The sequence below is a fragment of the Aquarana catesbeiana genome, linkage group LG11, assembly GCF_042186555.1.
Source record: "Aquarana catesbeiana isolate 2022-GZ linkage group LG11, ASM4218655v1, whole genome shotgun sequence".
NCBI lineage: Eukaryota > Metazoa > Chordata > Amphibia > Anura > Ranidae > Aquarana > Aquarana catesbeiana.
Window position 1 is genome coordinate 233,250,845 of NC_133334.1, and position 27,327 is coordinate 233,278,171.

The 27,327-nt window shown below is 42.4% G+C and overlaps 1 protein-coding gene across 1 annotated transcript in view; it reads right to left on the minus strand.

Annotated features, from left to right (window-relative positions):
- Positions 1-1,837: 1,837 nt before the first annotated feature.
- The window catches only part of BCO1 (beta-carotene oxygenase 1), a 57,564-nt gene continuing 32,074 nt past the window's right edge, over positions 1,838-27,327 (minus strand). Inside the window, exons 8-11 of the mRNA XM_073605503.1 lie at positions 23,205-23,310; positions 20,106-20,200; positions 10,103-10,214; positions 1,838-4,633 (exon numbers count right to left, since the gene is read on the minus strand). Coding sequence (XP_073461604.1) covers positions 4,479-4,633; positions 10,103-10,214; positions 20,106-20,200; positions 23,205-23,310 — 468 coding nt within the window. The 3' untranslated portion in view covers positions 1,838-4,478. The remainder of the gene's footprint in view (positions 4,634-10,102; positions 10,215-20,105; positions 20,201-23,204; positions 23,311-27,327) is intronic.

The window sequence follows — 27,327 nt, forward strand, 5'->3', positions numbered from 1 at the left end:
AATGACCCGAAAAAAAACGAAAAAAAATAATAAACTAATGAAACGAAAACGAAAATGAGCAAATTTTTTGGCTGTGCACATGTCTACCTGCCACCATTTGCAGATTGTCACTTGCCACATCTCCTGCCACCGTTTTCAGATTGTCACTTGCCACGTCACCGGCCAGTGCGGCCACCAGATGTGGGTTGTCACTTGCCAACTGATGTGGATTGTCACCTGCCATGCCAGCCAGTGCCACCAATGCATTGACACTGCATTGGTGGCAGGCTGACAGCACTGGTCCATTTAGTGAGAGCAGGAGAGCGGCTGTGAAGAGCGCTGATGTGGAGCGGGCGGAGAGAGATGTCATCTCTGCTCGTCGCCTGCTCACTTCTGCTCGCCTCTTTCACATGCAGCTAGCCCACCCGCCGCAGCAGCCGCGACCCGCTGGTTAGACAGGGACCATGCGACAAGAGACTCTGGGCTATGGGCCCCAGATTCGGGGCTATAGCCCCAAAAGCCACCCCCTAGCAAAGCCCCTGCTGCCCACACACTACCAATGGCGATCTGATTTGACACACTCTTACTCAGATGAACAATGGCAATACACACTAAAAGCCATCTATAGAGCCACAAAATTCTCAGCCCTCTGGGAACTCACACAGAAAATCTCGCTGCGGTGGTATTTAACGCCTGCTAAGTTAGCATCCTTCAACCCCCAAGCCCCCAACACATGTTAGAGATGTGAATCATCTAAAGGAGACATGATTCATACATTCTGCTCATGCCCCTCTATCCAGACATACTGGGATAACACCTTCAAACTCATATCAACCATAGCCAAGCACACAGTACTCCCTTCACCCGAGCTTGCGGTGTTAAATTTAAGAATTGAAGAAATACCTCATCTCTTCAGACATGTTACAACCCACATACTATTGGCCTCCAGACCTAATATAACAAGACTTTGGAAGTCAGAAAAGGTCCCAACCATTGCCCATACTATTGACCTAGTAAACCTACACTACAGCTATGAAACAATATTGTCTGCCAGCAATGGTCAGGCCGCAAAGATCCGAGAAACTTGGAGTCCCTGGGCAAACTGGTCTAAAGTTGCGTCAGTATTGTGACACCCCCAAATCTGTTCTACTACTTTCTTGACCGAGCAATATGTAGATTACACACAGTTCTAGTATCTTTATAAATATATGAATGTTTTGATATACAGGTTATAAGGGTTAATACCAACACCAAACCTTTTCACATCAGGTCTTCTCTCCTCCTGCGACACAAAAGTGCTCCCGTCTGGGGTGTCGGGGCAGGTAAGAAGACCGTTGATATTAAAAATCCGTCTTAAGCTACATATCAAATAATCTGTTGGATATAAACCGGTTTCTCTCGTTCTTATTATTTGTACAACGTTGTTTCACGACGTACAATGTTCACATTGTTATCTGTATTTACCTGTAAAATTTCAATAAAAATCGATTGAAGAAAAAAGTAGAGCATTGCAGTAGTCAAGTCGGGAGAACACAAATGTATGGATCAGTTTTTCAGCTACAGTTTGTTTCTCAAGTGGAAAAAAAGAGGTTCTGTCAACATTTTGGACAAGTGGTTCGAAGGTTAAACTAAGTTAGGGGATTGGATACATGGAGAGTGTGAAGATCATAAGGTTTGGTTAGAGGGAGGAAAAGGGGTGTTTGAGAGGTTGCAGGGAGTGCAGAGGTGTGTACTTAACGCAAGAACGTGATCAGAAGATTAGCAATGGCAGCTTCCATTCTTTTCAAACAAGTTTATTTTAACCTGAAATTGCTCAATTCTCACAGTGCTAGTGGTTGATAAAAACCCACATTTCCAATTTAATGTTTCAAATATTTAACATTTATTTAAAAAAATATAACATATATATACATCTGATTGTTTTTACAGCAATAAAAATACATATAATAAAGTTTAAGACTTGCAGTGTAGTGACAGTGAGTTTACTATAGCAGCGGATATTCTAGTAGGCTGGAAGGTATCTCCAGGCCTCCAGCTCTGTTAGAATGAAGCCATTCTTTCCCTGAGTAGGCAAAATGAGGCAAAAATAGAAGGTCAGTCTGAGTAAATGTAAGATTTCAGTTTCTGCTGTATGCCAGCAAAAATAACTCTCTCCACTCCACTTTTGCAGTCAAATTTGAGAAAACCCCATTATGTGTTTTTTATGTCTTCCCATTTATATGCCTAATTTTTTTTTCAACAATTAAAGTGAGTCTGTCCCAAGTCTGTAATGCAGGAAGTCTATCCCCTAAACCTCTAACCCTTTAATAGGACAGACAGTGTTTTAAATCTACACAATATTACTAAAGGTATTGGGACACCTGCCTTTACACAAAGCAAGGTCCATAAAGACATGGTAAATTCTAAAAAAATTTCTGGTAAAAAATACTGATTGTTACTAGGGTTGCCACCTTTTCTTCAAGTAAAACCCGAACACTTTAGCCACGCACAGCAATTTTTTTTATACATATATTTTGCTAATAAATACAATTTCTAATCATATGAAATTAATAACAAGTCCCCCTTTACATCAGAGTCCACAGAGTTCCCTTTTTACATCTGAACTCGCAGAGTTCCCTTTCACTGTAAGGGGGAACTCTGCAGACTCTGATGTAAGGGAGAACTCTGGGGACTCTAACATAAGGGATGCTCTGTGAACCCTGATTTAAGGGGGAATACTGAGAACTCTGATGTACGGAAAGAACTCTGATGTAAGGGGGAACACTGTGGACTCTGGTGTAAAGGGGAACTCTGATGTAAGGGGTGTTCTGAGAACCCTGATTTACCTTAGTGTACTTACTCAGAGGCAGGAGAAGGGGAGAGATTTCAGTCACAGACAGGGATGGATGGTGATCTCACTCACCCCTTGGCAGTCAGCACCTCTCATCCAGATGTATCTGAGGCTGCTGGACTTCAAATTTCCAGCCCCCACTCTCCTTTTCTGAGGCACAGCCCCAGGAATTGGAGTGCAGACACAGAGCGGTAGGGGCAGGAGGAAAAGCTGCAGATCAAGCCCTCTCTCCTCTCCAGTCTATGTGTGTGTGGGGGGGGAGATTGTTAGTGCTGGCTTTGGGCAGCATGAAAGAAAATGTAACACACACTCTCAGCTTAGACAACTGCAGCCAGCAACCCTTCTGGGAAGCCATAGTCCAGTCTGAATAATGTGTCCGGGTTTCAGGCAGTCTGAAACCCAGACGCATGATTCCAAACCCGAACTGTCCGGGTAAATCCCGATCAGGTGGCAACCCTAATTGTTACATGTAAACAAAAAGTGTCAGAAAAGGCCTGGTCTTGAGTGGTTATAATGCAAACACTATGGCAAACATTTGTGGTGCTTGTGTGAATACTTAACACATCTGCCAAACAGATGTTTTATACATAGTCCCCTTATTGTTCTGTGGTCCAAGATAAGAATTAGGGCTGATTAGACTCCCTGAGATTTTTAGGAAGTGTGCACCAGAAACAGAAGACTTCCTAATTTCTGATATGATGAACAGGCATTTTTTGCACTTATCGAACAGATATACAGACCAACAGGGAGCAAAAAAAAGACGTTCATTGTTAGCATTTACCGCACATCGATAAATGTAGCACAAGGCTGGACCTGGGAGCTCAAGGATGGAGATTTTGACAATAAAATCTCCATGACTTAAAAGAATCTCTCCAGCATGTATTGAACTTTGATCCTTTATCCTCTAAGAAAGACGCTTTACACTCCTGATTTCTAGACATAGACATTGCCCTTTTTTTATCACTGATTTTAACGTTCACAGGTTTTAAACTTCATCATTGATGTAAATATACAGTATATATATATATATATATATATATATATATATATATGTATATATACATACACACATATATATACACCTATGAAAGCACACAGATCAAATTGAACTGTGAATTATAGAAAATTATTTATAAAAACTTAAAATTAAAAATTCACATCTGTGGACCAAACTCCCAGCATGCGCTGGGAGCCATCACAGCTTTTAATTAAATGTAAATAATTAACTGGTATCTCTTTCAGTTATCCTTTTTCTAATATTATCATTCTCAACAGTGTCAGGCAAGAGAAAATACTTTTTCTTCTTGACTGTCTATATGCCAACTGTGCTGTGGTTCTTTATTATCTGCGGCAGATTTGCATCACCTTACCTTACACCTTATGGCATCCAGTACTAATACAAGCTGTAAATGGAGCACAGGAGGAACTGAGAAACACAAATAACAGAAGCTGAACCTCGGCATCTTGAATTATGTGCCACATATTAAATTTACTTATCAGCCATGGTCACTATAGGCCATGATGCTGGTCACTTATAGAACTTTAGAATGTTTTGGTTCCTATATTTTGGTGGTTCTTCAACTTTTTTCCTTTCAGGTCTGCTGAAATATTGTTGATATTGATTGCTGAGATTTCCCAGTGTAGAATGATTAGCTTGTTGGGTCGCAGTTCAGTTATTGTGTGGGATGAAGATTCCATGCAGGTCCAGGTGCATGTCGGCATTGATGCTGGCACGGCCTATTTCTTTGAATGTTTTGGCATCCAGTACGAGTAGGAATGGGGATTTTTTGGGATCGGAACACACAATAGAAGATAATATAACTCCTGCAATGATAAAATGAATATATCATTATATTACAAATATAAGTATTTGTTGCAGGTGGTAAATTACATATTAGCTTTTACTGCAACCCTATATAGACAGGGAAGACATACTGGAGGATTTTCAACTTAGAGATGTATCCAATCTCCTTTTGAACTTGTCTATAGACGAGTAGTAATTCCTGGAGAATTTAGGTTTTTATTTATAATTAACTCTTACTGATATGTCCATATATTTTTAGAGTTTCTTCATCAGGTTGGTGGTTATCCACTCCATGTTCTCTGGCACCTTAAAACACCTAGGCCAGTGCTTCTCAACCTCTCTAGTCCCGTGACCCCTTGATAAAATTTCCCAAGTTGTGGGGACCCCTAACAGTAAAATTATTTTCATAGCGTGGGTTGTCAGCACCCAAGGCAAGTAATTTGCGCTCCCCGAGTCCCTTCCACTCGTCCAGTATTAAAACCCCTTATGGTACATTTTAGGATGTACCCCTCCCTCTTTGTTCTTCTTTATTTCCCTTTTATCTCTCTCTCTATCTTAATTTCTTGTTTTTTTCCCCCCATCCCTTTATCTAGCCTTCTTTCTTGTTCTTTCTGTTATTCTTTCTCTCCCTTTTTCTTTGTCCCCCCCCCCCCCCGCCCTCTTTTCCTCTCCCTTCCATGTATTCTCTATTTTTATTCCTTCTCTTACTCCTTGGGGGGGGGATGGAATGAGTGGCAGTGCTGGGGGGAGTTCTCATCAGCCAACTTAGGTGCTCTTGATCAAGGTCATCTGCTGATCTGTAGTGGGGACTTTTAATGGCAACTATAATCACAGGTAGTGTTACTCACTGTGCCTCCGACTTTGTGGTGTCTCGTAGCAGTGACACCTATGCCGAAATCAGGAGATAGGGTCTCCTCCAGCCCCTCCCACTTTACATTCCTCACCAGGTTGCTGTGGTCTATTAGACCCCAAATCCCTCCTTTGCACTTAAAAGCATTCAAAACACCAAGTTTGGCTGTTTTGAAAGCTGTCCTTTTTTTAAAATTTGGCACCTTTAAGTCTTCTGTAAACCGGAAGTGATGTCATGACATCGCTTCTGGGTTACTAGAACCAAGATCCAATGTCCGCTCCCATTGCTTGGGATAATAGCCGAGAGGCTTCTTAGCAAATTCATCACATGCACTGATGGGCCGGACATTTAGTCGAGGCGAGCCTAGTGCGGCCCACGGGCCATAGGTTGCCGACCCCTGCTCTAAAGGCTGAAGGTTCATGCATTCTATGCATGAAGGTAATAAACCTGAGTGCAGCAGCCCCCCAGCCCCCCAGCCCCCCTAATACTTATTGAGGTCAATCTCGATCCAATGATGTGCACAACAGTAGCTGTGCTCCTGGCTCTGTCCTGCCTCATTGGCTCAGACACAGCAGCATTCAATCACAGCCAGTGAGGAGGGAGCAGGGGGCGGGGCTGAGGGAGGGCTCAGGAACAAGCATGCACGAGTGCCCCCATGAGCAAGCAGCTTGCTTTAGGGCACTCAGCGGCGGCGGTCCAGAGCGCTGGCGGTGACCTGAAAAGATGAGGATCAGGGCTGCTCTGTGCAAAACCATTGCAAAAAGCAGGTAAGTATGATATGTTTGTTATTTTTTTTAATTTTCCTTTAGTATCACTTTAAGGTTGGTGGTTGATAACTTAAAGTGTTTCTAAAGCCCGGACATTTTTTACCTTAATGCATTACTTGGAATAAGGTAAAAAATGTACTTGAAAAGGGAAAAGTCCTGGAAGTTTTCCCTTAGATGTTTAGAGCTGGGACGAGCTCTGTCCTTGTCTGCACTCCAAGCAGTTGCTACATAAGAGGACCCGGTGGAGCCTTGAGCGGCACCTGTAAATTTAGTTTGGGTCAAGGTAAAAAATGACCCAGAGTTTGTATCGACCCCCACAACCCCTTTATACTTACTTGTATCCTATCTTGATCCAGCGCTGTGCCCATATGCAGTGGCTCTCTCCTATTTCTCTACTCACAGAGGCAGCAGCAATAGCCATTGGCTCCTGCTGCTGTCATTCAAATTCTGTGAGCACACAGCGGGGGGCAGCATTGAGTCACGCTGTGTGTGTTAATAGATATACATAGTTTGGCTTGGGATTGTGTCCACATGAGTGCCCCCACAGCAAGTGGCTTACTATGGGGGCACACGAAGAAGAGGAGGAGCCCAGAGAGAAAGCATGGGACCCCAGAAGAGGAGGCTGGGGGGCGCTCTGTGCAAAACCATTGAGATTTTAATGGTTAAGTTTTCATCATCTTTAAAGGAGCAGTAGGGGGGGATCACAAAGTGGAAGGGCTGGGGCAAACTCTATCTATACTGTAATAGGTGAGATTTTCATATAATTGCAGCTGTCTCTACAGACCATTTTAGCTCTGAACAAGTAAAACACTTTAAGGGCCCTTTCACACTGGGGCGGGGGCGGCGTCGGCGGTAAAGCGCCGCTATTGTTAGCGGCGCTTTACCGTCGGTATGCGGCCGCTAGCGGGGCGGTTTTATCCCCCTGCTAGTGGCCGAGAAAGGGTTAAAACCACCGCAAAGCGCCTCTGCAGAGGCGCTTTGCCGGCGGTATTGCCGCGCCATCCTACTGATTTCAATGGGCAGGAGCGGTGAAGGAGCGGTATACACTCCGCTCCTTCACCGCTCCGAAGATGCTGCTAGCAGGACTTTTTTTCCCGTCCTGCTAGCGCTCTGCTCCAGTGTGAAAGCCATCGGGGCTTTCACACTGGAATTAAAGCAGTGCCACTTTCGGGTCGGTTTGCAGGCGCTATTATTAGCGCAATAGCGCCTGCAAACCGCCCCAGTGTGAAAAGGACCCTAAAGAAAAAGGTTGAGAGGAACATGTATTTCAATGAAGTTGTATTGTCTGTTGCTGCTGTAGTGTGGACTTTAAAGACCATTCTGACCAGTGGGTTCACGAAGGTTAGAGTCACAGCTTTATGTGCATATTAGCAGGGCTGGGAAAAGGGGTGGGCAGGAGAGGCGGCTGCCCTGGTCACTGTGGTATCATGAGAGGTGGGGGTGCCACAAGAAGATTGGGGGGAGGGGATTTTTGTTGGGAGGGGGAATATGGGGGGGTTGGAGGTAGCTATAAGTTGTGATTTGGGGAAATTTGTGTTGGGAGGGGGGAAGAGGATTTGTGCTAGAACCCCCTTCTAGCACAAATCCTCTTCCCCCCCTCCCAACACAATATCCCCCAAATCACAACTTTGTTTTTGTTTTTTTGCTAGAAGAGGTGATATGGTGGAGGGGATTTTAGCTACGATGGAAAATTGGGGGGGGGGGGGGGGGGGGTTGGGGGGTTTTGCTAGTAGGGTGGATGGGGGGAATTTGTGCTGGGAGGGGGGATTTGGAGTGCGAGGATGTTTACTGGGAGGGGAAATTTGTGTGGTGGAGGATTTGTGCTAAGAGGAGTGATTTTTTTGGGTGAGGGGATTGATTTGTGCAGGGATTTTTTGCGGCGAGTGAGGATTTGAGAGGGGGTGGGGGTAAAGATTTGTGCTGGGAGGGTGATTTCAGCAGGGGGGTGTATTTGTCCTAGGAGGTGGATTTATGCTTAGGGGGCACGCATGCAGATTAGATTTTTTTTTCGGGGGGGGGAGGGATTTTTCCTGACATATAATGCTCATACATCTTGGGGGGGATACAGTTTGGCATGTTCGTTCTGGGCTCTAGATGACCTTATCCCAGCACTGCATGTTGGCATGTGTTTTGTGTGCCTTTTTAACCGCTTGCCAACCAGCTCCTGTCATTTTACTGCGGCATAGCTATACGTCGGCGATAGCAGGGGGGTGCCGATGCTCGTGGCAGACGGTCACGATGACCTCTGGCCACAAGCGATTGCGAGCACGAGAGACAGAACAGAGACGAGTGTGTATAAACACACACTTCCCTGTTCTAAGAGGAGTGACAGATCGTGTGTTCCTATTAGCTAGGAACCATGATCTGTCACTTCCTCTAGTCAGTCCCCTCCCCCTTCAGTTAGCAACACGTAGCAGGGAACACAATTAACCCCTTGATCGTCCCCTAGTGTTAACCCCTTCCCTGCCATTGACATTTTTACAGTAATCAGTGCATTTTTTAGCACTGATCACTGTATAAATGCCAGTGGTCCAAAAAATGTGTCAAAAGTGTCCGATATGTCCGCCATAATGTCGCAGATCGCCGCCATTACTAGTAAAAAAAATAATAAAAATGCTATAAATCTATCCCCTATTTTGTAGACGCTATAACTTTTGCGCAAACCAATATACGCTTATTGCAATTTTTTTTAACAAAAATATGTAGAAGAATACATATCGGCCTAAACTGAGAAAAAATGTGCTTTTTTTAAAAAAAAATGGGGATATTTATTATACCAAAAAGTACAAAATATTGTGTTTTTCTTCAAAATTGTCACTCTTTTTTTGTTTATAGCACAAAAAATAAAAGCCGCAGAGGCGATCAAATACCACCAAAAGAAAGCTCTATTTGTGGGAAAAAAAAAGGACATCAATTTTGTTTGGGTGCAGTGTCGCACGCATTGACAGTTAAAGTGACGCAGTGCCGAATCGCAAAAAATGGCCTGGTCATTCAGCAGCCAAATCTTCCAGGGCTGAAGTGGTTAATAAGCATGCATTTTAATTGTGATGCCATTGTCATTAGATCCTTCAAAGTGCATTGATGCATCAAAAAAACTGTAATGTCAAACAGATGAGAACTAGCACCATTCAAATCAATGACTAACCTGAGTATGTGTATTGATGTGTAGTAAAATCTATGCATTACAATGCATAGGTATAAATGAACACTAGAACTGCAACTTTCACAAAAAAGTTGGGTGTAAATTGCCTATGTTTGTTACAGACTTTGGGCTCTTTCACATGGACGATCCGTATGTCCGTTTTTCATCCTTCCGTTTTCGGATGAAAAACGGACATACAGTCATCCCTATGGAGCGTCGGATGTCAGCGGTGACATGTCCGCTGACATCCGACCCGCTCCGATCCGAAAAGTGTAACGGAGGAAAAACCTACTTTTCCATCCGTTTTCGGATCGGATCGGATGACGACGGACACTACGGACCGTCATCATCCGATCCCCCCATAGGGGAGAGCGGCGCTCTGACAGGTCCGTCGCTGCACAGTGTGCAGCGATGCACCTGTCATCTTCCTGCTCAGCGGGGATCGGCGGAGCTATCCCCGCTGAGCCAGCGGATGTTCACGGGGCGGATCATGACTGATCTGCCCCGTGTGAAAGAGGCCTTACATTCAGAATGTCTTTGTAACGTCTGTTTTTTAGCGGATCGGATGGCAGACGGGTGTCAGTGGACACATCTCCGCTGACTTCCGTCTCTCCTTGGAGTCAATAGATGGCCCGATAGGATCTGCCTGAAAAATGGACATGCGGATCCGAGCGGGCTTGTCGTGTGAAAGGGGCCTAAAAGTAGTAGGATGAAACCAACTGAAACTCACCATCATCTTCTTCTTTGGCATCTGGATGTGGTACAAACAAAGGTTCAGCAGGCCAGCACATGTCATCAGTCCATTCTAGCATTTCCTTTGTAACAATATCAAACTTCACTATCTAAATAATGAACACCAGAGATATGGTTATTACAAAGGCTCCAACACAGCAAACACATGCACAGAAGTTGCATTTAGAAAAATGTCAGGTTTGAATAAATTTACAAATGTGTACTTTGTTGCTTCAAAAATATGTAAGGAAGACTTAAAGTGGTATTAAACCCAAAAGCAAACATTTACTATACTGCAGCTTTCCGTTTCTTAGAGGTGATTCATGCACTCATTCTCTTTTCTTAGGCTTTCTTTTATTGTCACCTGGTGATCTGGCCAGTAAGTCTGTTGTTTTTCATCAGAACAAGCTCTCCTGCAGATGCAGTTTGAGGATTGAGACAAACCATTTACCACTGACGGGGGTGCCTACAATGATTAGATATCCCAAAAGGAAAAAAAACTTGCTGTAACTGCTTAAAAAGTGTTAGCTGGAGTTTGGCTTTAATGTTAGTGCATCTAAGTCTGCTGGCATATCTAACATTCCCCTCCCCCAAACTGACAATGCTGCTGTCCAAAGGTGTCTCTGTTGCTCCTTCATCCACAATGGAGGCACGTTAAGCAAATGTACACACACGAACGCGCATTTTTTTCACACCTTTGTGCACGTTTTCGTGTGACACACATAGGGAAGCCTATTCATTTGAATAGGGTGGCCAAAACACACCAAAGAAGTTCCTGAACCTTTTCTGGCAATGAGCTTTGTGTGTTTTTTTACTATGTATTTTATCACATATTTTTTACATTTTTTTTGCTGTTGGCAACAATTGGGGTACCATTAGGTTCCATTCACACCTTGGCATTCCGGTTTGCGGGCGCCAGGGGCGTTGCTAGGGGGTGGCTATTGGGGCTATAGCCCCGAATCTGGGGTCCAAAGCCCCGAGTCTCTTGCTGCAGGGTCACTGCCTAACCAGCGGCAGGCGGGTTAGCTGCATGAGAGAGGCAGAGGAGAGAAGCGAGCGGGCAGATGAGCAGAGATGACATCTCTCTTCGCCCGCTCCACATCAGCGCTCTTCACAGCCAGGCATCTTCAATTTGGGAGTGAGGTGTGGCGAACAGCAGAGAGATGACATCATCTCTCACTGCCCGTCACACATCAGCACTCCTCCACCCTCACAGCACAGTGGAGGTCATGTGCTTCCTGTCATTGTGGAGCTCCACTTTGCAGCCAGACCCCCTTGCTTCAATGTCGGAGGTGTGGCGGGGAACAGCGAGATGACATCATCTCTCACTGCCCGCCCCGCATCACCGTTCTCCTGCCCTCACTAAATGGACCAGTGCTGTCAGGCTGCCACCGATGCAGCGTCAATGCACATTTGGTGGCACTGGCTGGCATGGCAAGTGACAATCCACATGAGTTGGCAAGTGACAACTCACATCTGGTGGCCGGTGACATGGCAAGTGACAATCTGCAAATGGTGGCAGGAAATGTGGCAAGTGACAATCTGCAAATGGTGGCAGGAGATGTGGCAATCTGCAAATGGAGCCAGGAGACGTGGCAAGTGACAATCTGCAAATGGTGGCAGGTGACGTGGCAAGTGACAATCTGCAAATGGTGGTAGGAGACGTGGCAAGTGACAATCTGCAACTGGTGGTAGGAGATGTGGCAAGTGACAATCTGCAAATGGTGGCAGGTGACGGTGGCAAGTGACACACTGCATCTGGTGACAGGAGATGTGGCAAGTGGCACGTGGCAAGTTTGCATCCCCCGCGGGCATGCAAAAAGGTTGGTGACTGCTGCTATGGGCTCTAGCCCCAGATCATTTGCAGACCTAGCAACGCCCCTGGCGGGCGGAACTGCTGTGTTTTGGTGCCATTCAAAATAGCAGGGATTGCAAGGGTGTCCCACAATTTGTGGCGTTTCCAAATCGCAGGCAGAATCACCCACAAAACGGAACACCAAGGTGTGAATGGAGCCTTAGCAAGGAAAGGAATGTGCAGATGTGAATGAAGCCTAATGCCAGCGCCCGCAGCAACGCAAGTAATTTGCACCCCCTAACCTGTGGTCTTTTAGCACTCCCTGAGTCCCTTCCACTAGTACAGTATTAAACCCTTATGGTACATTTTAGGATTATTCATTTATACAGTATCTCACAAAAGTGAGTGCACCCTTCACTTTTTGGTAAATATTTTATCTTTTCATGTGACGACACTGAAGAAATGACACTTTGCTACAATGTAAAGTAGTGAGTGTACAGCTTGTATAACAGTGTAAATCTGCTGTCCCCTCAAAATAGCTCAACACAGACAGGTTGCCACTGAAGTCCTCTTCCACTCCTCCATGTCGACATCACAGAGCTGGTGGATGTTAGAGACCTTGCGCAGCGCTCCTCCACCTTCCGATTGAGGATGCCTCAGAGATGCTCAATAGATTTTAAGTCTGGAGACATGCTTGGCCAGTCCATCACCTTTACCCTCAGCTTCTTTAGCAAGGCAGTGGTGGTCTTGGAGGTGTGTTTGGGGGTCATTATCATGTTGGAATACTGCCCTGTGGCCCAGTCTCCTAAGGGAGGGGATCATGCTCTGTTGGCATTCATGGTGCCCTCAATGAACTGTAGCTCCCCAGTGCTGGCAGCACTCATGCAGCCCCAGACCATGACACTCCCACCACCATGCTTGAATGTAGGCAAGACACACTTGTCTTTGTACTCCTCACCTGGTTGCCGCCACACACGCTTGACACCATCTGAACCAAATAAATTTATCTTGGTGTCATCAGACCACAGACATGGTTCTAGTAATCCATGTCCTTAGTCTGCTTGTCTTCAGCAAACTGTTTGCAGGATTTCTTGTGCATCATTTTTAGAAGAGGCTTCCTTCTGGGAGGACAGCCATGCAGACCAATTTGATGCAGTGTGCGGTGTATGGTCTGAGTATTAACAGGCTGACCCCCCACCCCTTCAACCTCTGCAGCACTGCTGGCCCACTCATACATCTATTTCCCAAAGACAACCTCTGTATATGACACTGAGCACGTCCACTCAACTTCTTTGGCCAACCATGGCGAGGCCTGTTCTGAGTAGAACCTGTCCTGAAAAAAACACTGTATGGTCTTGGCCACCGTGCTGGAGCTCAGTTTCAGGGTCTTAGCAATCTTCTTATAGCCTAGGCCATCTTTATGTAGAGCAACAATTCTTTTTTTCAGATCCTCAGAGTTCTTTGCCATGAGGTGCCATGTTGAACTTCCAGTGACCAGTATGAGAGAGTGAGAGCGATAACATCAAATTTAACACACCTGCTCCCCATTCACACCTGAGACCTTGTAACACTAACGAGTCACATGACACCAAGAAGGGAAAATGGCTAATTGGGCCCAATTTGGACATGTTCACTTAGGGGTGTACTCACTTTTGTTGCTAGCGGTTTAGACATTAATGGCTGTGTTGCGTTATTTTGAGGGGACAGCAAATATACACTGTTATACAACCTGTACACTCACTACTTTACATTGTAGCAAAGTGTCATTTCTTCAGTGTTGTATATATAATAAATATACTATATATTTATTATTATTTAATGAACATACTAGGGGATAATATATATTATACTGGTGGTCCTTACCTAAGAATGGGGGCCCAGGAACTGTTAAGCCTGCTCTGCTGCTGCGTACATGCTATGGCTGTGGAAACACAAAGGGTTCCTCCTGTCACAGCCTGGGCTTCTGATTGGCTGCCGGCAGGCTTTTATTATCGGTTGAACCTGAGATTTCTCTTTGAATACAGTACAGTGGCATGCCAAGATCATGAATTGGGTCTAGGTTCACATCTATGCGGTTGCTGGGTTTTTCAGGTACGTTTTGCATTTTTGAAGCGTTGCATGCAGTTTCTATGCATTTTGTGATTTTTGTTTCTCTTTAAAAACACTGTATATAGCTGGTGTGCTAAGGAGCGGGCCGGGAAGCCTCAACAACCGATGAGTCAACAGCTGTCAGCGGGGTTCCCCAGCATGCAACGCATAAGGGTCTGGTATGGATTTGGGGGGGACCCCATGCTATTTTTTTTTATTTTGGCGTGGGGTTCCCTTCTAAATCTATGCCAAAGGGAACACCACGCCATTTTTTTTAATTTTGGCGTGGGGTTCCCTTCTAAATCCATGCCAAAGGGAACACTAGGCATGTGCAATTCGTTTCGTTACGAATTCGTTTTTTAACGAATTTCGACAAATTCGTTAATTCGGGAATATCCGAATTAACGAAAACCCGTTTAACGAATTTTTTCCGAATATTCGTAAATTCGATAAAATTGGACATTCGTAAATTCGGGCATTCGAACATTCGTACATTCGCATTTTACATTCGTACATTCGTACATTCGAACATTCGTACATTCGCAATTTACATTCGTACATTCGTACATTCGCAATTTACATTCGTGCATTCGTGCATTCGTACATTAGTAAATTAGTGAATTCGTAAATTTGTAAATTCGAAAATTCGGAAATCTGAAATAATAGTTAACTAATAATAACTTAACTATTAGTAATTACTAGTAACTTTGAATTTATAGGTATTGTAATTTCCTTTTAAATTTGGCTGTTAGTGAACGTAACACATACAAATTTATCCGAAGTTATGAATGATCCGAAAAAACGGAATGGAACGTAATGAATTAATAATAATAAATAACAATAATAATAATAACAATGTTTTATTATTATTTATTATTAATTTGTTCCGTTCCATTTGTTTAAATGCAGCCTTAATTTTGGATAATTCGTAACTTCGGATAAATTTGTATTTGTTACGTTCACTGACAGTCAAGTTTGAAAGGAAATTACAATACCTATAATTTAATAGTTAGTTACTATTTCAGATTTTTGAATTTTCGGGGTTTTTGGTTTTTCAAACTTCGAATTTACAAATTTCCGAATTTTCGAATTTACAAATGTACGATTTTACGAATGTACGAATGTACAAATGTACAAATGTAAAAATGTACGAATGTACGAATGAACGAATGTTCGAATTACGAATGTTCGAATTACGAATGTTCGAATTACCAATGTTCGAATGTACGAATGAACGCATTTACGAATTTACGAATGAACGAATTTACGAATCGCAATCATAACGAATGACCCGAAAAACGAAAAAAATAATAAACTAATGAAACGAAAACGAAAATGAACGAATTTTTTTTGGCTGTGCACATGTCTAGGGAACACCACGCCAAAATAAAAAAAAAATGGACACGCTGTGTTTTTCACAAATTTTTTTGCCGCCAATTTCTTTTTTTGTACTCAGCTGTATACAGTGTTTTTAAAAGGGGAAAAAAAACACAAAATGCATCAAAAACACAAAACTTGCGTTTCTGGTGCGACTTCATTGAAATCTATTACACGCAAAATGCAATTTGCTGCGGGAAAAGAGTCCCTGACCCTTTCCAAAAATGCACTGGCTGAAAAACACATACAGTATCTCACAAAATTGAGTACAACCCTCACATTTTTGTAAATATTTTATTATATCTTTTCATGTGACAACACTGAAGAAATGACACTTTACTACAATGTAAACTAGTGAGTGTACAGCTTGTATAACAGTGTAAATTTGATGTCCCCTCAAAATAACTCAACACACAGCCATTAATATCTAAACCACTGGCAACAAAAGTGAGTACACCCCTAAGTGAAAATGTCCAAATTGGGCCCCATTAGCCATTTTCCCTCCCCGGTGTCATGTGACTCGTTAGTGTTACAAGGTCTCAGGTGTGAATGGGGAGCAGGTGTGTTAAATTTGGTGTTATTGCTCTCACTCTCTCATACTGGTCACTGGAAGTTCAACATGGCACCTCATGGCAAAGAACTCTCAGAGGATCTGAAAAAAAACAATTGTTGCTCTACATAAAGATGGCCTAAGCTATAAGAAGATTGCCAAGACCCTGGAACTGAGCTGCAGCGCGGTGGCCAAGACCATAGAGCGGTTAAACAGGACAGGTTTCACTCAGAACAGGCCTCGCCATGGTCGACCAAAGAAGTTGAGTGGACGTGCTCAGCGTCATATCCAGAGGTTGTCTTTGGGAAGTAGACGTATGAGTGCTGCCAGCATTGCTGCAAAGGTTGAAGGGGTGGGGGGTCAGCCTGTCAGTGCTCAGACCATACGCTGCACACTGCATCAAATTGGTCTGCGTGGCTGTTGTCCCAGAAGGAAGCCTCTTCTAAAGATGATGTACAAGTAAGCCCGCAAACAGTTTGCTGAAGACAAGCAGACTAAGGACATGGATTACTGGAACCATGTCTGTGGTCTGATGAGACCAAGGTAAACTTATTTGGTTCAGATGGTTTCAAGCGTGTGTGACCGCAACCCGGTGAGGAGTATAAAGACAAGTGTGTCTTGCATACAGTCAAGCATGGTGGTGGTAGTGTCATGGTCTGGGGCTGCATGAGTGCTACCGGCACTGGGGAGCTACAGTTCATTGAGGGAACCATGAATGCCAACATGTACTGTGACATACTGAAGCAGAGCATGATCCCCTCCTTTCAGAGACTGGGCCACAGGGCAGTATTCCAACATGATAATGACCCCAAACACACCTCCAAGATGACCACTGCCTTTCTAAAGAAGCTGAGGGTAAAGGTGATGGACTGGCCAAGCATGTCTCCAGACCTAAACCCTATTGAACATCTGCGGGGCATCCTCAAATGGAAGGTGGAGGAGCGCAAGGTCTCTAACATCCACCAGCTCTGTGATGTCGTCATGGAGGAGTGGAAGAGGACTCCAGTGGCAACCTGTGAAGCTCTGGTGAACTCCATTCCCAAGAGGGTTAAAGCAGTGCTGGAAAATAATGGGGGCCACACAAAATATTGACACTTTGGACCCAATTTGGACATTTTCACTTAGAGGTGTACTCACTTTTGTTGGCAGTGTTTTAGACATTAATGGCTGTGTGTTGAGTTATTTTTAAGGGGACAGCAAATTGACACTGTTATACAAGCTGTACACTCTATACTTTACATTGTAGCAAAGTGTAATTTCTTCAGTGTTGTCACATGAAAAGATAGAATAAAATATTTACAAAAATGTCAGGGGTGTACTCACTTTTGTGAGATACTGTAGATGTGAACGTGTGCCATAGGAAACCATGTTAAATGGACTGTAATTCATTTTTGCAACATGTAAAATGCACCAAAAAAGCATAGGTGTGAACGTAGGATGAAAAGATACCTAAACCCAAAAACAAAAGTGTAATGCCCCGTACACACGGTCGGATTTTCCGATGGAAAATGTCCGATCGGAGCGTGTTGTCGGAAATTCCGACCGTGTGTGGGCTCCATCGGACATTTTCCATCGGATTTTCCGACACACAAAGTTGGAGAGCAGGAGATAAAATTTTCCGACAACAAAATCCGTTGTCGGAAATTCCGATCGTGAGTACACAAATCCAATGGACAAAGTGCCACGCATGCTCAGAATAAATAAAGAGATGAAAGCTATTGGCCACTGCCCCGTTTATAGTCCCGACGTACGTGTTTTACGTCACCGCGTTTAGAACGATCGGATTTTCCGACAACTTTGTGCGACCGTGTGTAGACAAAACAAGTTTGAGCCAACATCCGTCAGAAAAAATCCTAGGATTTTGTTGTCGGAATGTCCGAACAAAGTCCGACCGTGTGTACGCCCTATTACACATTGCAGGTTACCAGTACTTGGATGTAGTGACTGCCATAGGTTACATTTTCCAGGCTAAGTACATTTTCAGCAAGTACAGAAAATACCTGTTGATGTTGCCAGAAATGCCATGTCCTTGTCACTTCACAAACATTCTTTGCTTTCTCTGGAAAACAACTAGTTCCATCAATTCACCATTTAATAGAGATGAACAAAGCCAGACATGTTTGAAGTTCCATCTGTGTGACAATCATGGCTCCCTCCATAGATACAAGGGAGATATTTAAAATAGGGTAGCAACGAAAAGACAGGGATTTTGTCATTCGCAGTATGACCAGGTAAGAATAAACAGAAAAAAGCCTGAAAAAAAGAAAAAGAGTGCAGCCACCAGATTTAAGGACTGCTACAAGCAATATATTATATATTTTTGGGGATTTAGGTATGATTTAAATCCTACCTAAGCGGGGTTTGTAAAGCATTTGTTGGAGCTGTAAAAAAGATTGAATCTGTATTATAATCAGCTATAATCAAGACAAGCAGCTTTAACCCTTTCATGACTAATGTCCCGTACACACGGTCGGACTTTGTTCGGACATTCCGACAACAAAATCCTAGGATTTTTTCCGACGGATGTTGGCTCAAACTTGTCTTGCATACACACGGTCACACAAAGTTGTCGGAAAATCCGATCGTTCTAAACGCAGTGACGTAAAACACGTACGTCGGGACTATAAACTGGGCAGTGGCCAATAGCTTTCATCTCTTTATTTATTCTGAGCATGCGTGACACTTTGTCTGTCGGATTTGTGTACACACGATCGGAATTTCCGACAACGGATTTTGTTGTTGGAAAATTTTATATCCTGCTCTCAAACTTTGTGTGTCGGAAAATCTGATGGAAAATGTGTGATGGAGCCTACACACGGTCGGAATTTCCGACAACAAGGTCCTATCACACATTTTCCGTCGGAAAATCTGATCGTGTGTACGGGGCATAAACCTATTTTTGACATTTGGTGTTTACAAGTTAAAATCCGTATTTATTGTTAGAAAATTACTTAGAGCCCCCAAACATTATATATATTTTTTTAGCAGAGAATCTAGAGAATAAAATGGCGATTGTTGCAATATTTTTTATCACACGGTATTTGTGCAGCGGTGTTTTAAACGCAATTTTTTGGGAGAAGGGACACTTTCATGAATTTTAAAAAAACCAAACAGTAAAGTTAGCCCAATTTTTTTGTACAATGTGAAAGATGATGTTACGCCGAGTAAATAGATACCAAACATGTCACGCTTTATAATTGCACGCACTCGTGGAATGGCGACAAACTACGGTACCTAACAATCTCCATAGGCAACGCTTTAAATTTTATTTTAGAATTATTGCTCTTGCTCTGACGATCGCAGTGATACCTCACATGTGTGATTTGAACACCGTTTACATATGCGGGCGCCACTTCCGTATGAGTTTTCTTTGCTGCGCGAGCTCGCGGAGATGGGGGCGCTTTAAAAAAAATGTTTTATTTTATTTATTTTATTTATTTTTATTTTTAGAAATTGTGTTTTTTTTTAAAAATGTTTTTGATCACTTTTATTGCTGTCACAAGAGATGTAAACATTCCTTGTGACAGTAATAGGTGGTGACAGGTACTCTTTATGGAGGGATCGGGGGTCCAAAAGACCCCCGATCCCTCCTTTGCACTTCACAGTATTCAGATCGCCGAAAACGGCGATTCTGAACACTGTATATTTTTTTAAAACCGGCGCCATTGGCAGCCGAGTAAATGGGAAGTGACATCATGACGTCGTTTCCACGTTTACAATTAGAAGGCTGGAACAAAGCCGTGCACGGCTTCGTTCCAGACTGTCAGCAGCCGCCGGAGGCGGGGGATCTTCGATCGGGCCTCCCAGGGGATCCTGAGGCACGGTAAGGGCAGCGGGAGGCAGCGGGGGGTATAACAGCCGGTATAACAGCCGAGCGGCTTTTAGCCGTATCGGTTGTTATACATGGATAGCCGATCGCCCGCTCTACAACATGGCACCGGGATGATGCCTGCAGCTGCGGGCATCATCCCGGTATAACCCCAGAAAGCCAAGTACGCACATCTGCGTACGCTCGGCGGGAAGGGGTTAACTGCAGTTGAAATGATGTGAAAAAGTAAAGGAGTGATGCTCCTGCCTGATAGTCACCATACTGGAAAGTTAATTCTTCTGGAATTAGAGAATTGCCTGTCAATGATACTCTGAACTTGGATAGCTCATTTGGCATATACATATACAAACTGTGATATTTACCTTGGTGGGAATTGGACGCCATTCAACATGAGAAGCATAAACATATCTGTACTTCTTGCCATTGTAAGCGTAGTTAATTCTAGGTAGTTCAATTCCTAAGAGGACAAGACACAAGGTTACATAACAGTTATGGAAAATATAAGGGTGCAAGATGATACTACTTTTCATCCTTTAATAGAAAACAATGGTGGCTATAGATTAGGCACATATATGAAAGACATTAAAGTGATTCCCTTCCTGAGCCGTGCTCTGTGTGTTTGACACACACAGTGTGACTCGATTCCACTCCTCACTTCCCCCTTACAGGCTGTGATTCACAGCAGCAGGAGCCAATGGCTCCTGCTGCCTCAGTGTCCAGTGAGGAGAGAGAGAGCCACTGCTCTCGGGCACAGCACTGGATCAAGATCAGGCTCAGGTAAGTATTTAGGGTGGGCACTGATCACAGAAGCTTTTTTTACCTTAATGCACAGAATACATTAGGGTAAAAAAACCTTCTGCCTTTACAACCACTTTAAAGTCACCACATAAATTGCATATCTCAAAATAATATGAATACATATAAAGAAGGTAGTTTGTTTTTGCATGGCCCAATAAGGGATTTTAATTGGTTTTATTTTTTGATAGAGGTATATGAAAAATATAACAAATAAAACCCAAAAATAAACATTTTGATAAAAATTGGAAAGTGTGATATTACTTGATACTACTTACAGCTTCATGTTGTGTTGTTGATTCTATTCTAGCTCGGTTCTGAGTCACTCTTAGGGGTAATAGCTGTGAAATCAGAATTTAACGATACAAATATATATATATATATATATATATATATATATACACACACACCATATTGTCAAATGTATTGTGACACCTGCCTTTATACACACATAAACTTTAATGGCATCCCACTCTTATGCCCTGTACACACGATCGGACATTCCGACAACAAAATCCATGGATTTTTTCCAACGGATGCTGGCTCAAACTTGTTTTGCATACACAAGGTCGCACAAAGTTGTCGGAAAATCCGATCGTTCTGAATGCGGTGACGTAAAACACGTACATCGGGACGGGGCAGTAGCCAATAGCTTTCATCTTTTAATTTATTCTGAGCATGCGTGGCACTTTGTGCGTCGGAATTGTCCACACACGGTCAGAATTTACGCAAACGGATTTTGTTGTCGGAAAATTTTATAGCCTGCTCTGTGTGTCGGAAATTCCAATGGAAAAAGTCAGATGGAGCCCACACACGGTCGGAATTTCCGACAACACGCTCAGATCGCACATATTCCATCGGAAAGTCCAACTGTGTGTACAGGGCATTAGTCTGTAGGGTTTAATATTGAGTTGGCCCACCCTTTGCAGCTATAACAGCTTCAACTCTTCGGGGAAGGCTGTCCACAAGGTTTAGGAGCGTGTCTATGGGAATGCAGACACTCTTTGTGGAGAGCCTTCCCAGAAGAGTTGAAGCTGTTATAGCTGCAAAGGGTGGGCCAACTCAATATTGAACCCTACGGACTAAGACTGGGATGCCATTAGAATTCATGTGCGTGTAAAGAAGGCAGGTGTCGCAATACTTTTGGCAATATTATATATATATATATATATTATTTCATCATGGGGGACTTTATCAAAACTGGAACAGTCAGCCAATACAGTTGCTCTAGATTCTGTCTGCTCCTGTTTTCATAAATTCCTCTCCATGCGTCTTTGTAAATCCAAGTAATGTAAACACCTGGAGTTGACTTGGTTTCAGCCTCTTGCAGTCCTTGTACAGCAGAGGTCAGACTTGGGGAGGTAGAAGCGCAAGAAGCCAATTAGTCGTGCTACAGTGAAAAGAGCATGCTCATAGGAGGAGAGAACAGAATGACAGAGAGAGGTGCTCATCTGCCTGCTACTTCTTTTTACTGTTCAGTCACAGGCTGGAGGAGAGGGAAGAATACCTGTAACCTTTACCTAATTGTAGCAGAGAATAGACATGTGCACAGCCAAAAAATGCGCTCATTTTCGTTTTCGTTTCATTAGTTTATTATTTTTTTTTTCGTTTTTCGGGTCATTCGTTATGATCGCGATTCGTAAATTCGTTCATTCGTAAATTCGTAAATGCGTTCATTCGTACATTCGTAAATTCGAACATTCGTTCATTCGTACATTTTTACATTTGTACATTCGTAAATTCGTACATTCGTAAATTCGTAAAATCGTACATTTGTAAATTAGAAAATTCGGAAATTTGTAAATTTGAAGTTTAAAAATCCAAAAACCCGAAAATTCAAAAATCTGAAATAGTAACTAACTATTAAATTATAGGTATTGTAATTTCCTTTCAAATTTGACTGTCAGTGAACGTAACAAATACGAATTTATCCGAAGTTACGAATTATCCAAAACGAATGCTGCATCTAAACAAACGGAACAAATTAATAATAAATAATAATAATAAAACGTTGTTATTATTATTATTGTTATTTATTATTATTAATTCATTACGTTCCATTCTGTTTTTTCGGATCATTCATAACTTTGGATGAATTTGTATGTGTTACGTTCACTAACAGCCAAATTTAAAAGGAGATTACAATACCTATAATTTAAAAGTTACTAGTAATTACTAATAGTTAAGTTATTATTAGTTAACTATTATTTCAGATTTCCGAATTTTCAAATTTACAAATTTCCGAATCCACTAATTTACTAATGTGCGAATGTACGAATGTACGAATGCCCGAATTTACGAATGTCCAATTTTATTGAATTTACGTATATTCGGAAAAAATTCGTTAAACGGGTTTTCGTTAATTCGGATATTCCCTAATTAACGAATTTGTCGAAATTCGTTAAAAAACGAATTTGGAACGAAACGAATTGCACATGCCTAGCAGAGAATAATCAGGTTTAATTCCCTGCCAGACAGGGCTGTACTGTGTGGCAGACCTATGTAAATCTCAGGACTGAATGGACATAAATACAGATCCTTCGGCAAGTAAAACATCTCTCTTATATGTATTTCATCTGTGGATTTAGCTATTTGCTCGGAGTTCAGCTTTCATCCTCTTATCCTGTTGTTCAGTCAGCTTTAAAGCAAGAACTGTGAGCTCCTACCTTCACATTTGATCTCTGGCTGGCAATATATCTCTCCTTCTTTAACTTTAACCGCTGTTGCAGTCGTTTCAGGAAGCTTTACAAGGTTCACTCCCACTTCTGCTTTCTTTAAAGTTAAATAGAGAATGTTAATAGTGATTTTAATTAACGTGTACTCACAAGCTATATAGCTGGACAACGTGGAAGAATAAGTACATGTCATAAAGCAGAGAAGAAGAAATAAATGTATAGGCATACTATTGTCATAGAACTCAATGAATACAAATATTAATAATAATACTGGATTTATATAGTATCAAAGGTTTGCAGAGAGCTTTACAATATTTACAAAAAGGGAGACTGGAATCTTACAATACAAATCAAGACAATTCTTCCTTTAGAGTTTCTAGTGCAGTATTGGAAGAAATGCAAAGTTTTACCAATGGATATTTTTAAATAAATCCTGCACTTTTTGCTGCAGCTAGAAGCATGGCTGTTGCTGCAGCTGGCGGCTTTGGGCACCGCAATATCTGCAGGCTGTTAGTAAAAAGAATTACCATTGGCTTAGTTTGCAAATAAAAGCTGTGATCTTACAATATACATTATCGAAATAGGTTCATGAAAACTCTATATTTATTATCTTTCTAATTTCCGGTTTAACAGATTTAACCACTTAAGGACCGAGCCTTTTTTTTAGATGTGTTGTTTACAAGTTAAAAACAGGTATTCACTTAGAACCCCCAATTTTTTTCTCTAACACCCTAGAGAATAAAATGGCGGTCGTTGCAATACTTTCTGTCACACCGTATTTGCGCAGCGGTCTTACGAGCGCACTTTTTTTTGGGAAAAAATACACTTTTTTGAATCTAAAAATAAGTCAACAGTAAAGTTAGCCCATTTTTTTTTTCAATATTGTGAAAGATAATGTTACACCGAGTAAATTAATACCCAACATGTCACGCTTCAAAATTGCGACCGCTCGTGGAATGGCGACAAACTTTTACCCTTAAAAATCTCCATAGGCGACGTTTAAAAAAAATTCTACAGGTTGCATGTTTTGAGTTACAGAGGAGGTCTAGGGATAGACTAGAATTATTGCTCTCGCTCTACCGATCGCGGTGATACCTCACATGTGTGTTTTTAACACCATTTTCATATGTGGGCACTACTCACGTATGCGTTTGCTTCTGCACGCGAGCTCGGCGGGACACGGCGCGTTTAAAAAAAAATGTTTTTTTCCTTATTTATTTTACCTTTTATTTTTTATTTTTACACTGTTTTTTTTTTTTTTTTTTTTTTTTTTAGAAAAAAATAATTGTGTTACTTTTATTCCTATTACAAGGAATGTAAACATCCCTTGTAATAGAAAAAAAGCATGACAGGACCTCTTAAATATGAGATCTGGGGTCAAAAAGACCTCAGATCTCATATTTACATTAAAATGCAATAAAATAAAAAAAAAATTGTAATTTAAAAAAATAATTTTAAAAAATGGCCCTTTAAGAGCTATGGGCAGAAGTGACGTTTTGACGTTGCTTCCACCCTGCAATGTCACGGAGACGGGTGGGGGCCATCTTCCCCTCACACATTTCCATGCCAAGGAAGGAGGAACATCCGATCGCCTCCGTCACTGCCGATGGCTCCGGTAAGCGGCAGAGGGCACCAGAGCTCGGTGGGGTGCCTTCTCCCACCGCCAATAAAAGTGATCTTGCGGCGAATCCACTGCAGAGACCACTTTTATCTTGAACGACCGAACAAGAGGATATCGGGGTTATGGCAGCTAGCTGCTGCCATAACCCCGATATCCCCCGTCAAAGTAAGGACTTATATCGGCGTGCGGCGGTCCGGAAGTGGTTAAAAGACTAGTCCCAAATGCTAACTAATGCCCAGTAATATGTTTTGCAGGATATTCAGGAAAATCCCAGATGCAGGATTTATTCTGACTGCTTACTTCCTATTTACAATTATAAGAAAAACACGTCTCCTGCTAATCTTGGCAGGAAAAAATCATAATCACAGGAATTTTGCACCACCCTTTCCTCATTATATGTACCAGTAAGGTATGCTAGGTAAAACAGTACCAAAAACAATGATTTGCAATGTATGGTAATAAACTGAACTAATCAGATTTTGTTTACTGAAGTCACATCACTGAAACCTTAAAGTGGTTGTAAACCTCAGACATGAAATATAAACAAGGCATATCCCTGTATAGTGTGCACTTGTCCCAATCCAGAGCACTAGGTGTCATTTCTGTCTGCTGTCCCTTCCCTCTGCTGTCTGTATCAGTCACTTCTAAAATGTTTTCTTGACACCAAGAGGTACAAAGGTGATGGGGAGAGAGCTCCAGCACACAGTCTGAGATTGACAGCCTCAGCTCTGTTCCTGTGTGCTGTGTAAAGGGGGTGCGTCACTTTCCTTCAATAAGCTCTCACTGAGCTCTGTAACTTCAGCTTCCCACCCCTGTTTTTTGAAACCGCAGAAAATCTGTATAAATTCTGCACTTTGACTGTGTGTAGAGAAGAGAAGGCTGCAGATTTTATTTTTTATTTATTTATTTCAGGTACTTATATAGCGCCGTCAATTTACGCAGCGCTTTACATATACATTATACATTCACATCAGTCCCTACACCCTCAAGGAGCTTACAATCTAAGGTCCCTAACTCACATTCATACATACTAGGGTCAATTTAGACAGGATCCAATTAACCTACCAGCATGTCTTTGAAAATGTGGGAGGAAACCGGAGGAAACCCACGCAGACACAGGGAGAACATGCAAACTCCAGGCAGGTAGTGTTGTGGTCGGGATTCGAACCAGCGACCCTTCTTACTGCTAGGTGAGAGTGCTACCACTACACCACTGTGCAGATAAACATTTACAACTTTTGTAGGAGGATTGTTTCATCTCTGTGTATCACCTGAGGCCAGTCACTTCACTGGGTATATGTAAGGGTTTACAACCACCTTAAAGACCCATTAATTTTGTTGTATTAAGGAAAAGCTCCCAACTGTCCCTGATTTCAAGGGACTGTCCCTGATTTGGAGCAATGTCCCTCTTTCCCCCCTCATTTGTCCCTCATTTTGGTCTGATCTATATACTTGTATATAAAATGCACTTTTTATCTTTCAAAAAGTGTTTCCCAGTGCTAAACCTTTTATCAAAATTGTAAACTGCTGCATTTGTAACTTTTAAAAGCCAATATAAAGGAATAGTAGTGGTAAAAAAGGCCCTTGTGGATTTAGTTAACCTTTTTTTTGGTTAATTCTCCTATTAAGAGGGTGTGGCAGGGGGGTGTGTCCTATGCCTACATATGTTTGGTAGTAGGTGTCCCTCATTCCCATCTCAAAATGGGAGGTATGTTAAGGTAACAAGAAGTAAAACATGCAGTTTAATGCATTTTACAGCAATGCACAGGCACAAACACACTGTGGTGCGGTGCCTAGCTGTGCCTTTTATTGACACTGCAACACACCAATACAACATATCACCAACACACCAGCATTGCAGTGCATTATGTGACAAAAGAAAAAAATGCACACAAAGACTCTTGGGATGCATGACATAATTTTGGCCTAGGTCAGAATCCAGGTAGCAACTGAAGAAATGTAAAAAATAAAAAAGGTTAAGACAAGTAAATATAACAAAATATTTTTCTATTTATTCACTAGTTCTAGCAGCATAAGGATTAAAATTAGTTAAAGGATAATAAAGGATACGTTCACCTTTAGTAACATGTTACATTTTACACCCCTAGGATGTAACATGTAGCATGTTACTAGTTGAGCAGCCTCTGCACCCCCATAACCTGCCACTTCCCACAAGTCCCCATTGTGAAAGCAAGCCAGGGATTTTCTCCCTGCACCCGCTGTCACAATTTTTAAAAAAGCGGCTGTGTCATTCATTCACGGTTCTGTGAATGGGAGAACAACTACCATCACCAATTATAGCTGACGGCTTGTAGTTCTCAATGATCTACCAGGGCACTGATGAGAGCTCTTGGTAATTCATTGATCCTTCCTGTCAATCAGCAACAGCCTGTCCGTATGAGGTATGGACTGACAGCTACACTGACAGCCTCACCTCAGCAGACTGGGTTTAGGCAAGTACCTTTTTACCCAATGTACACCAAGCTGTATTAA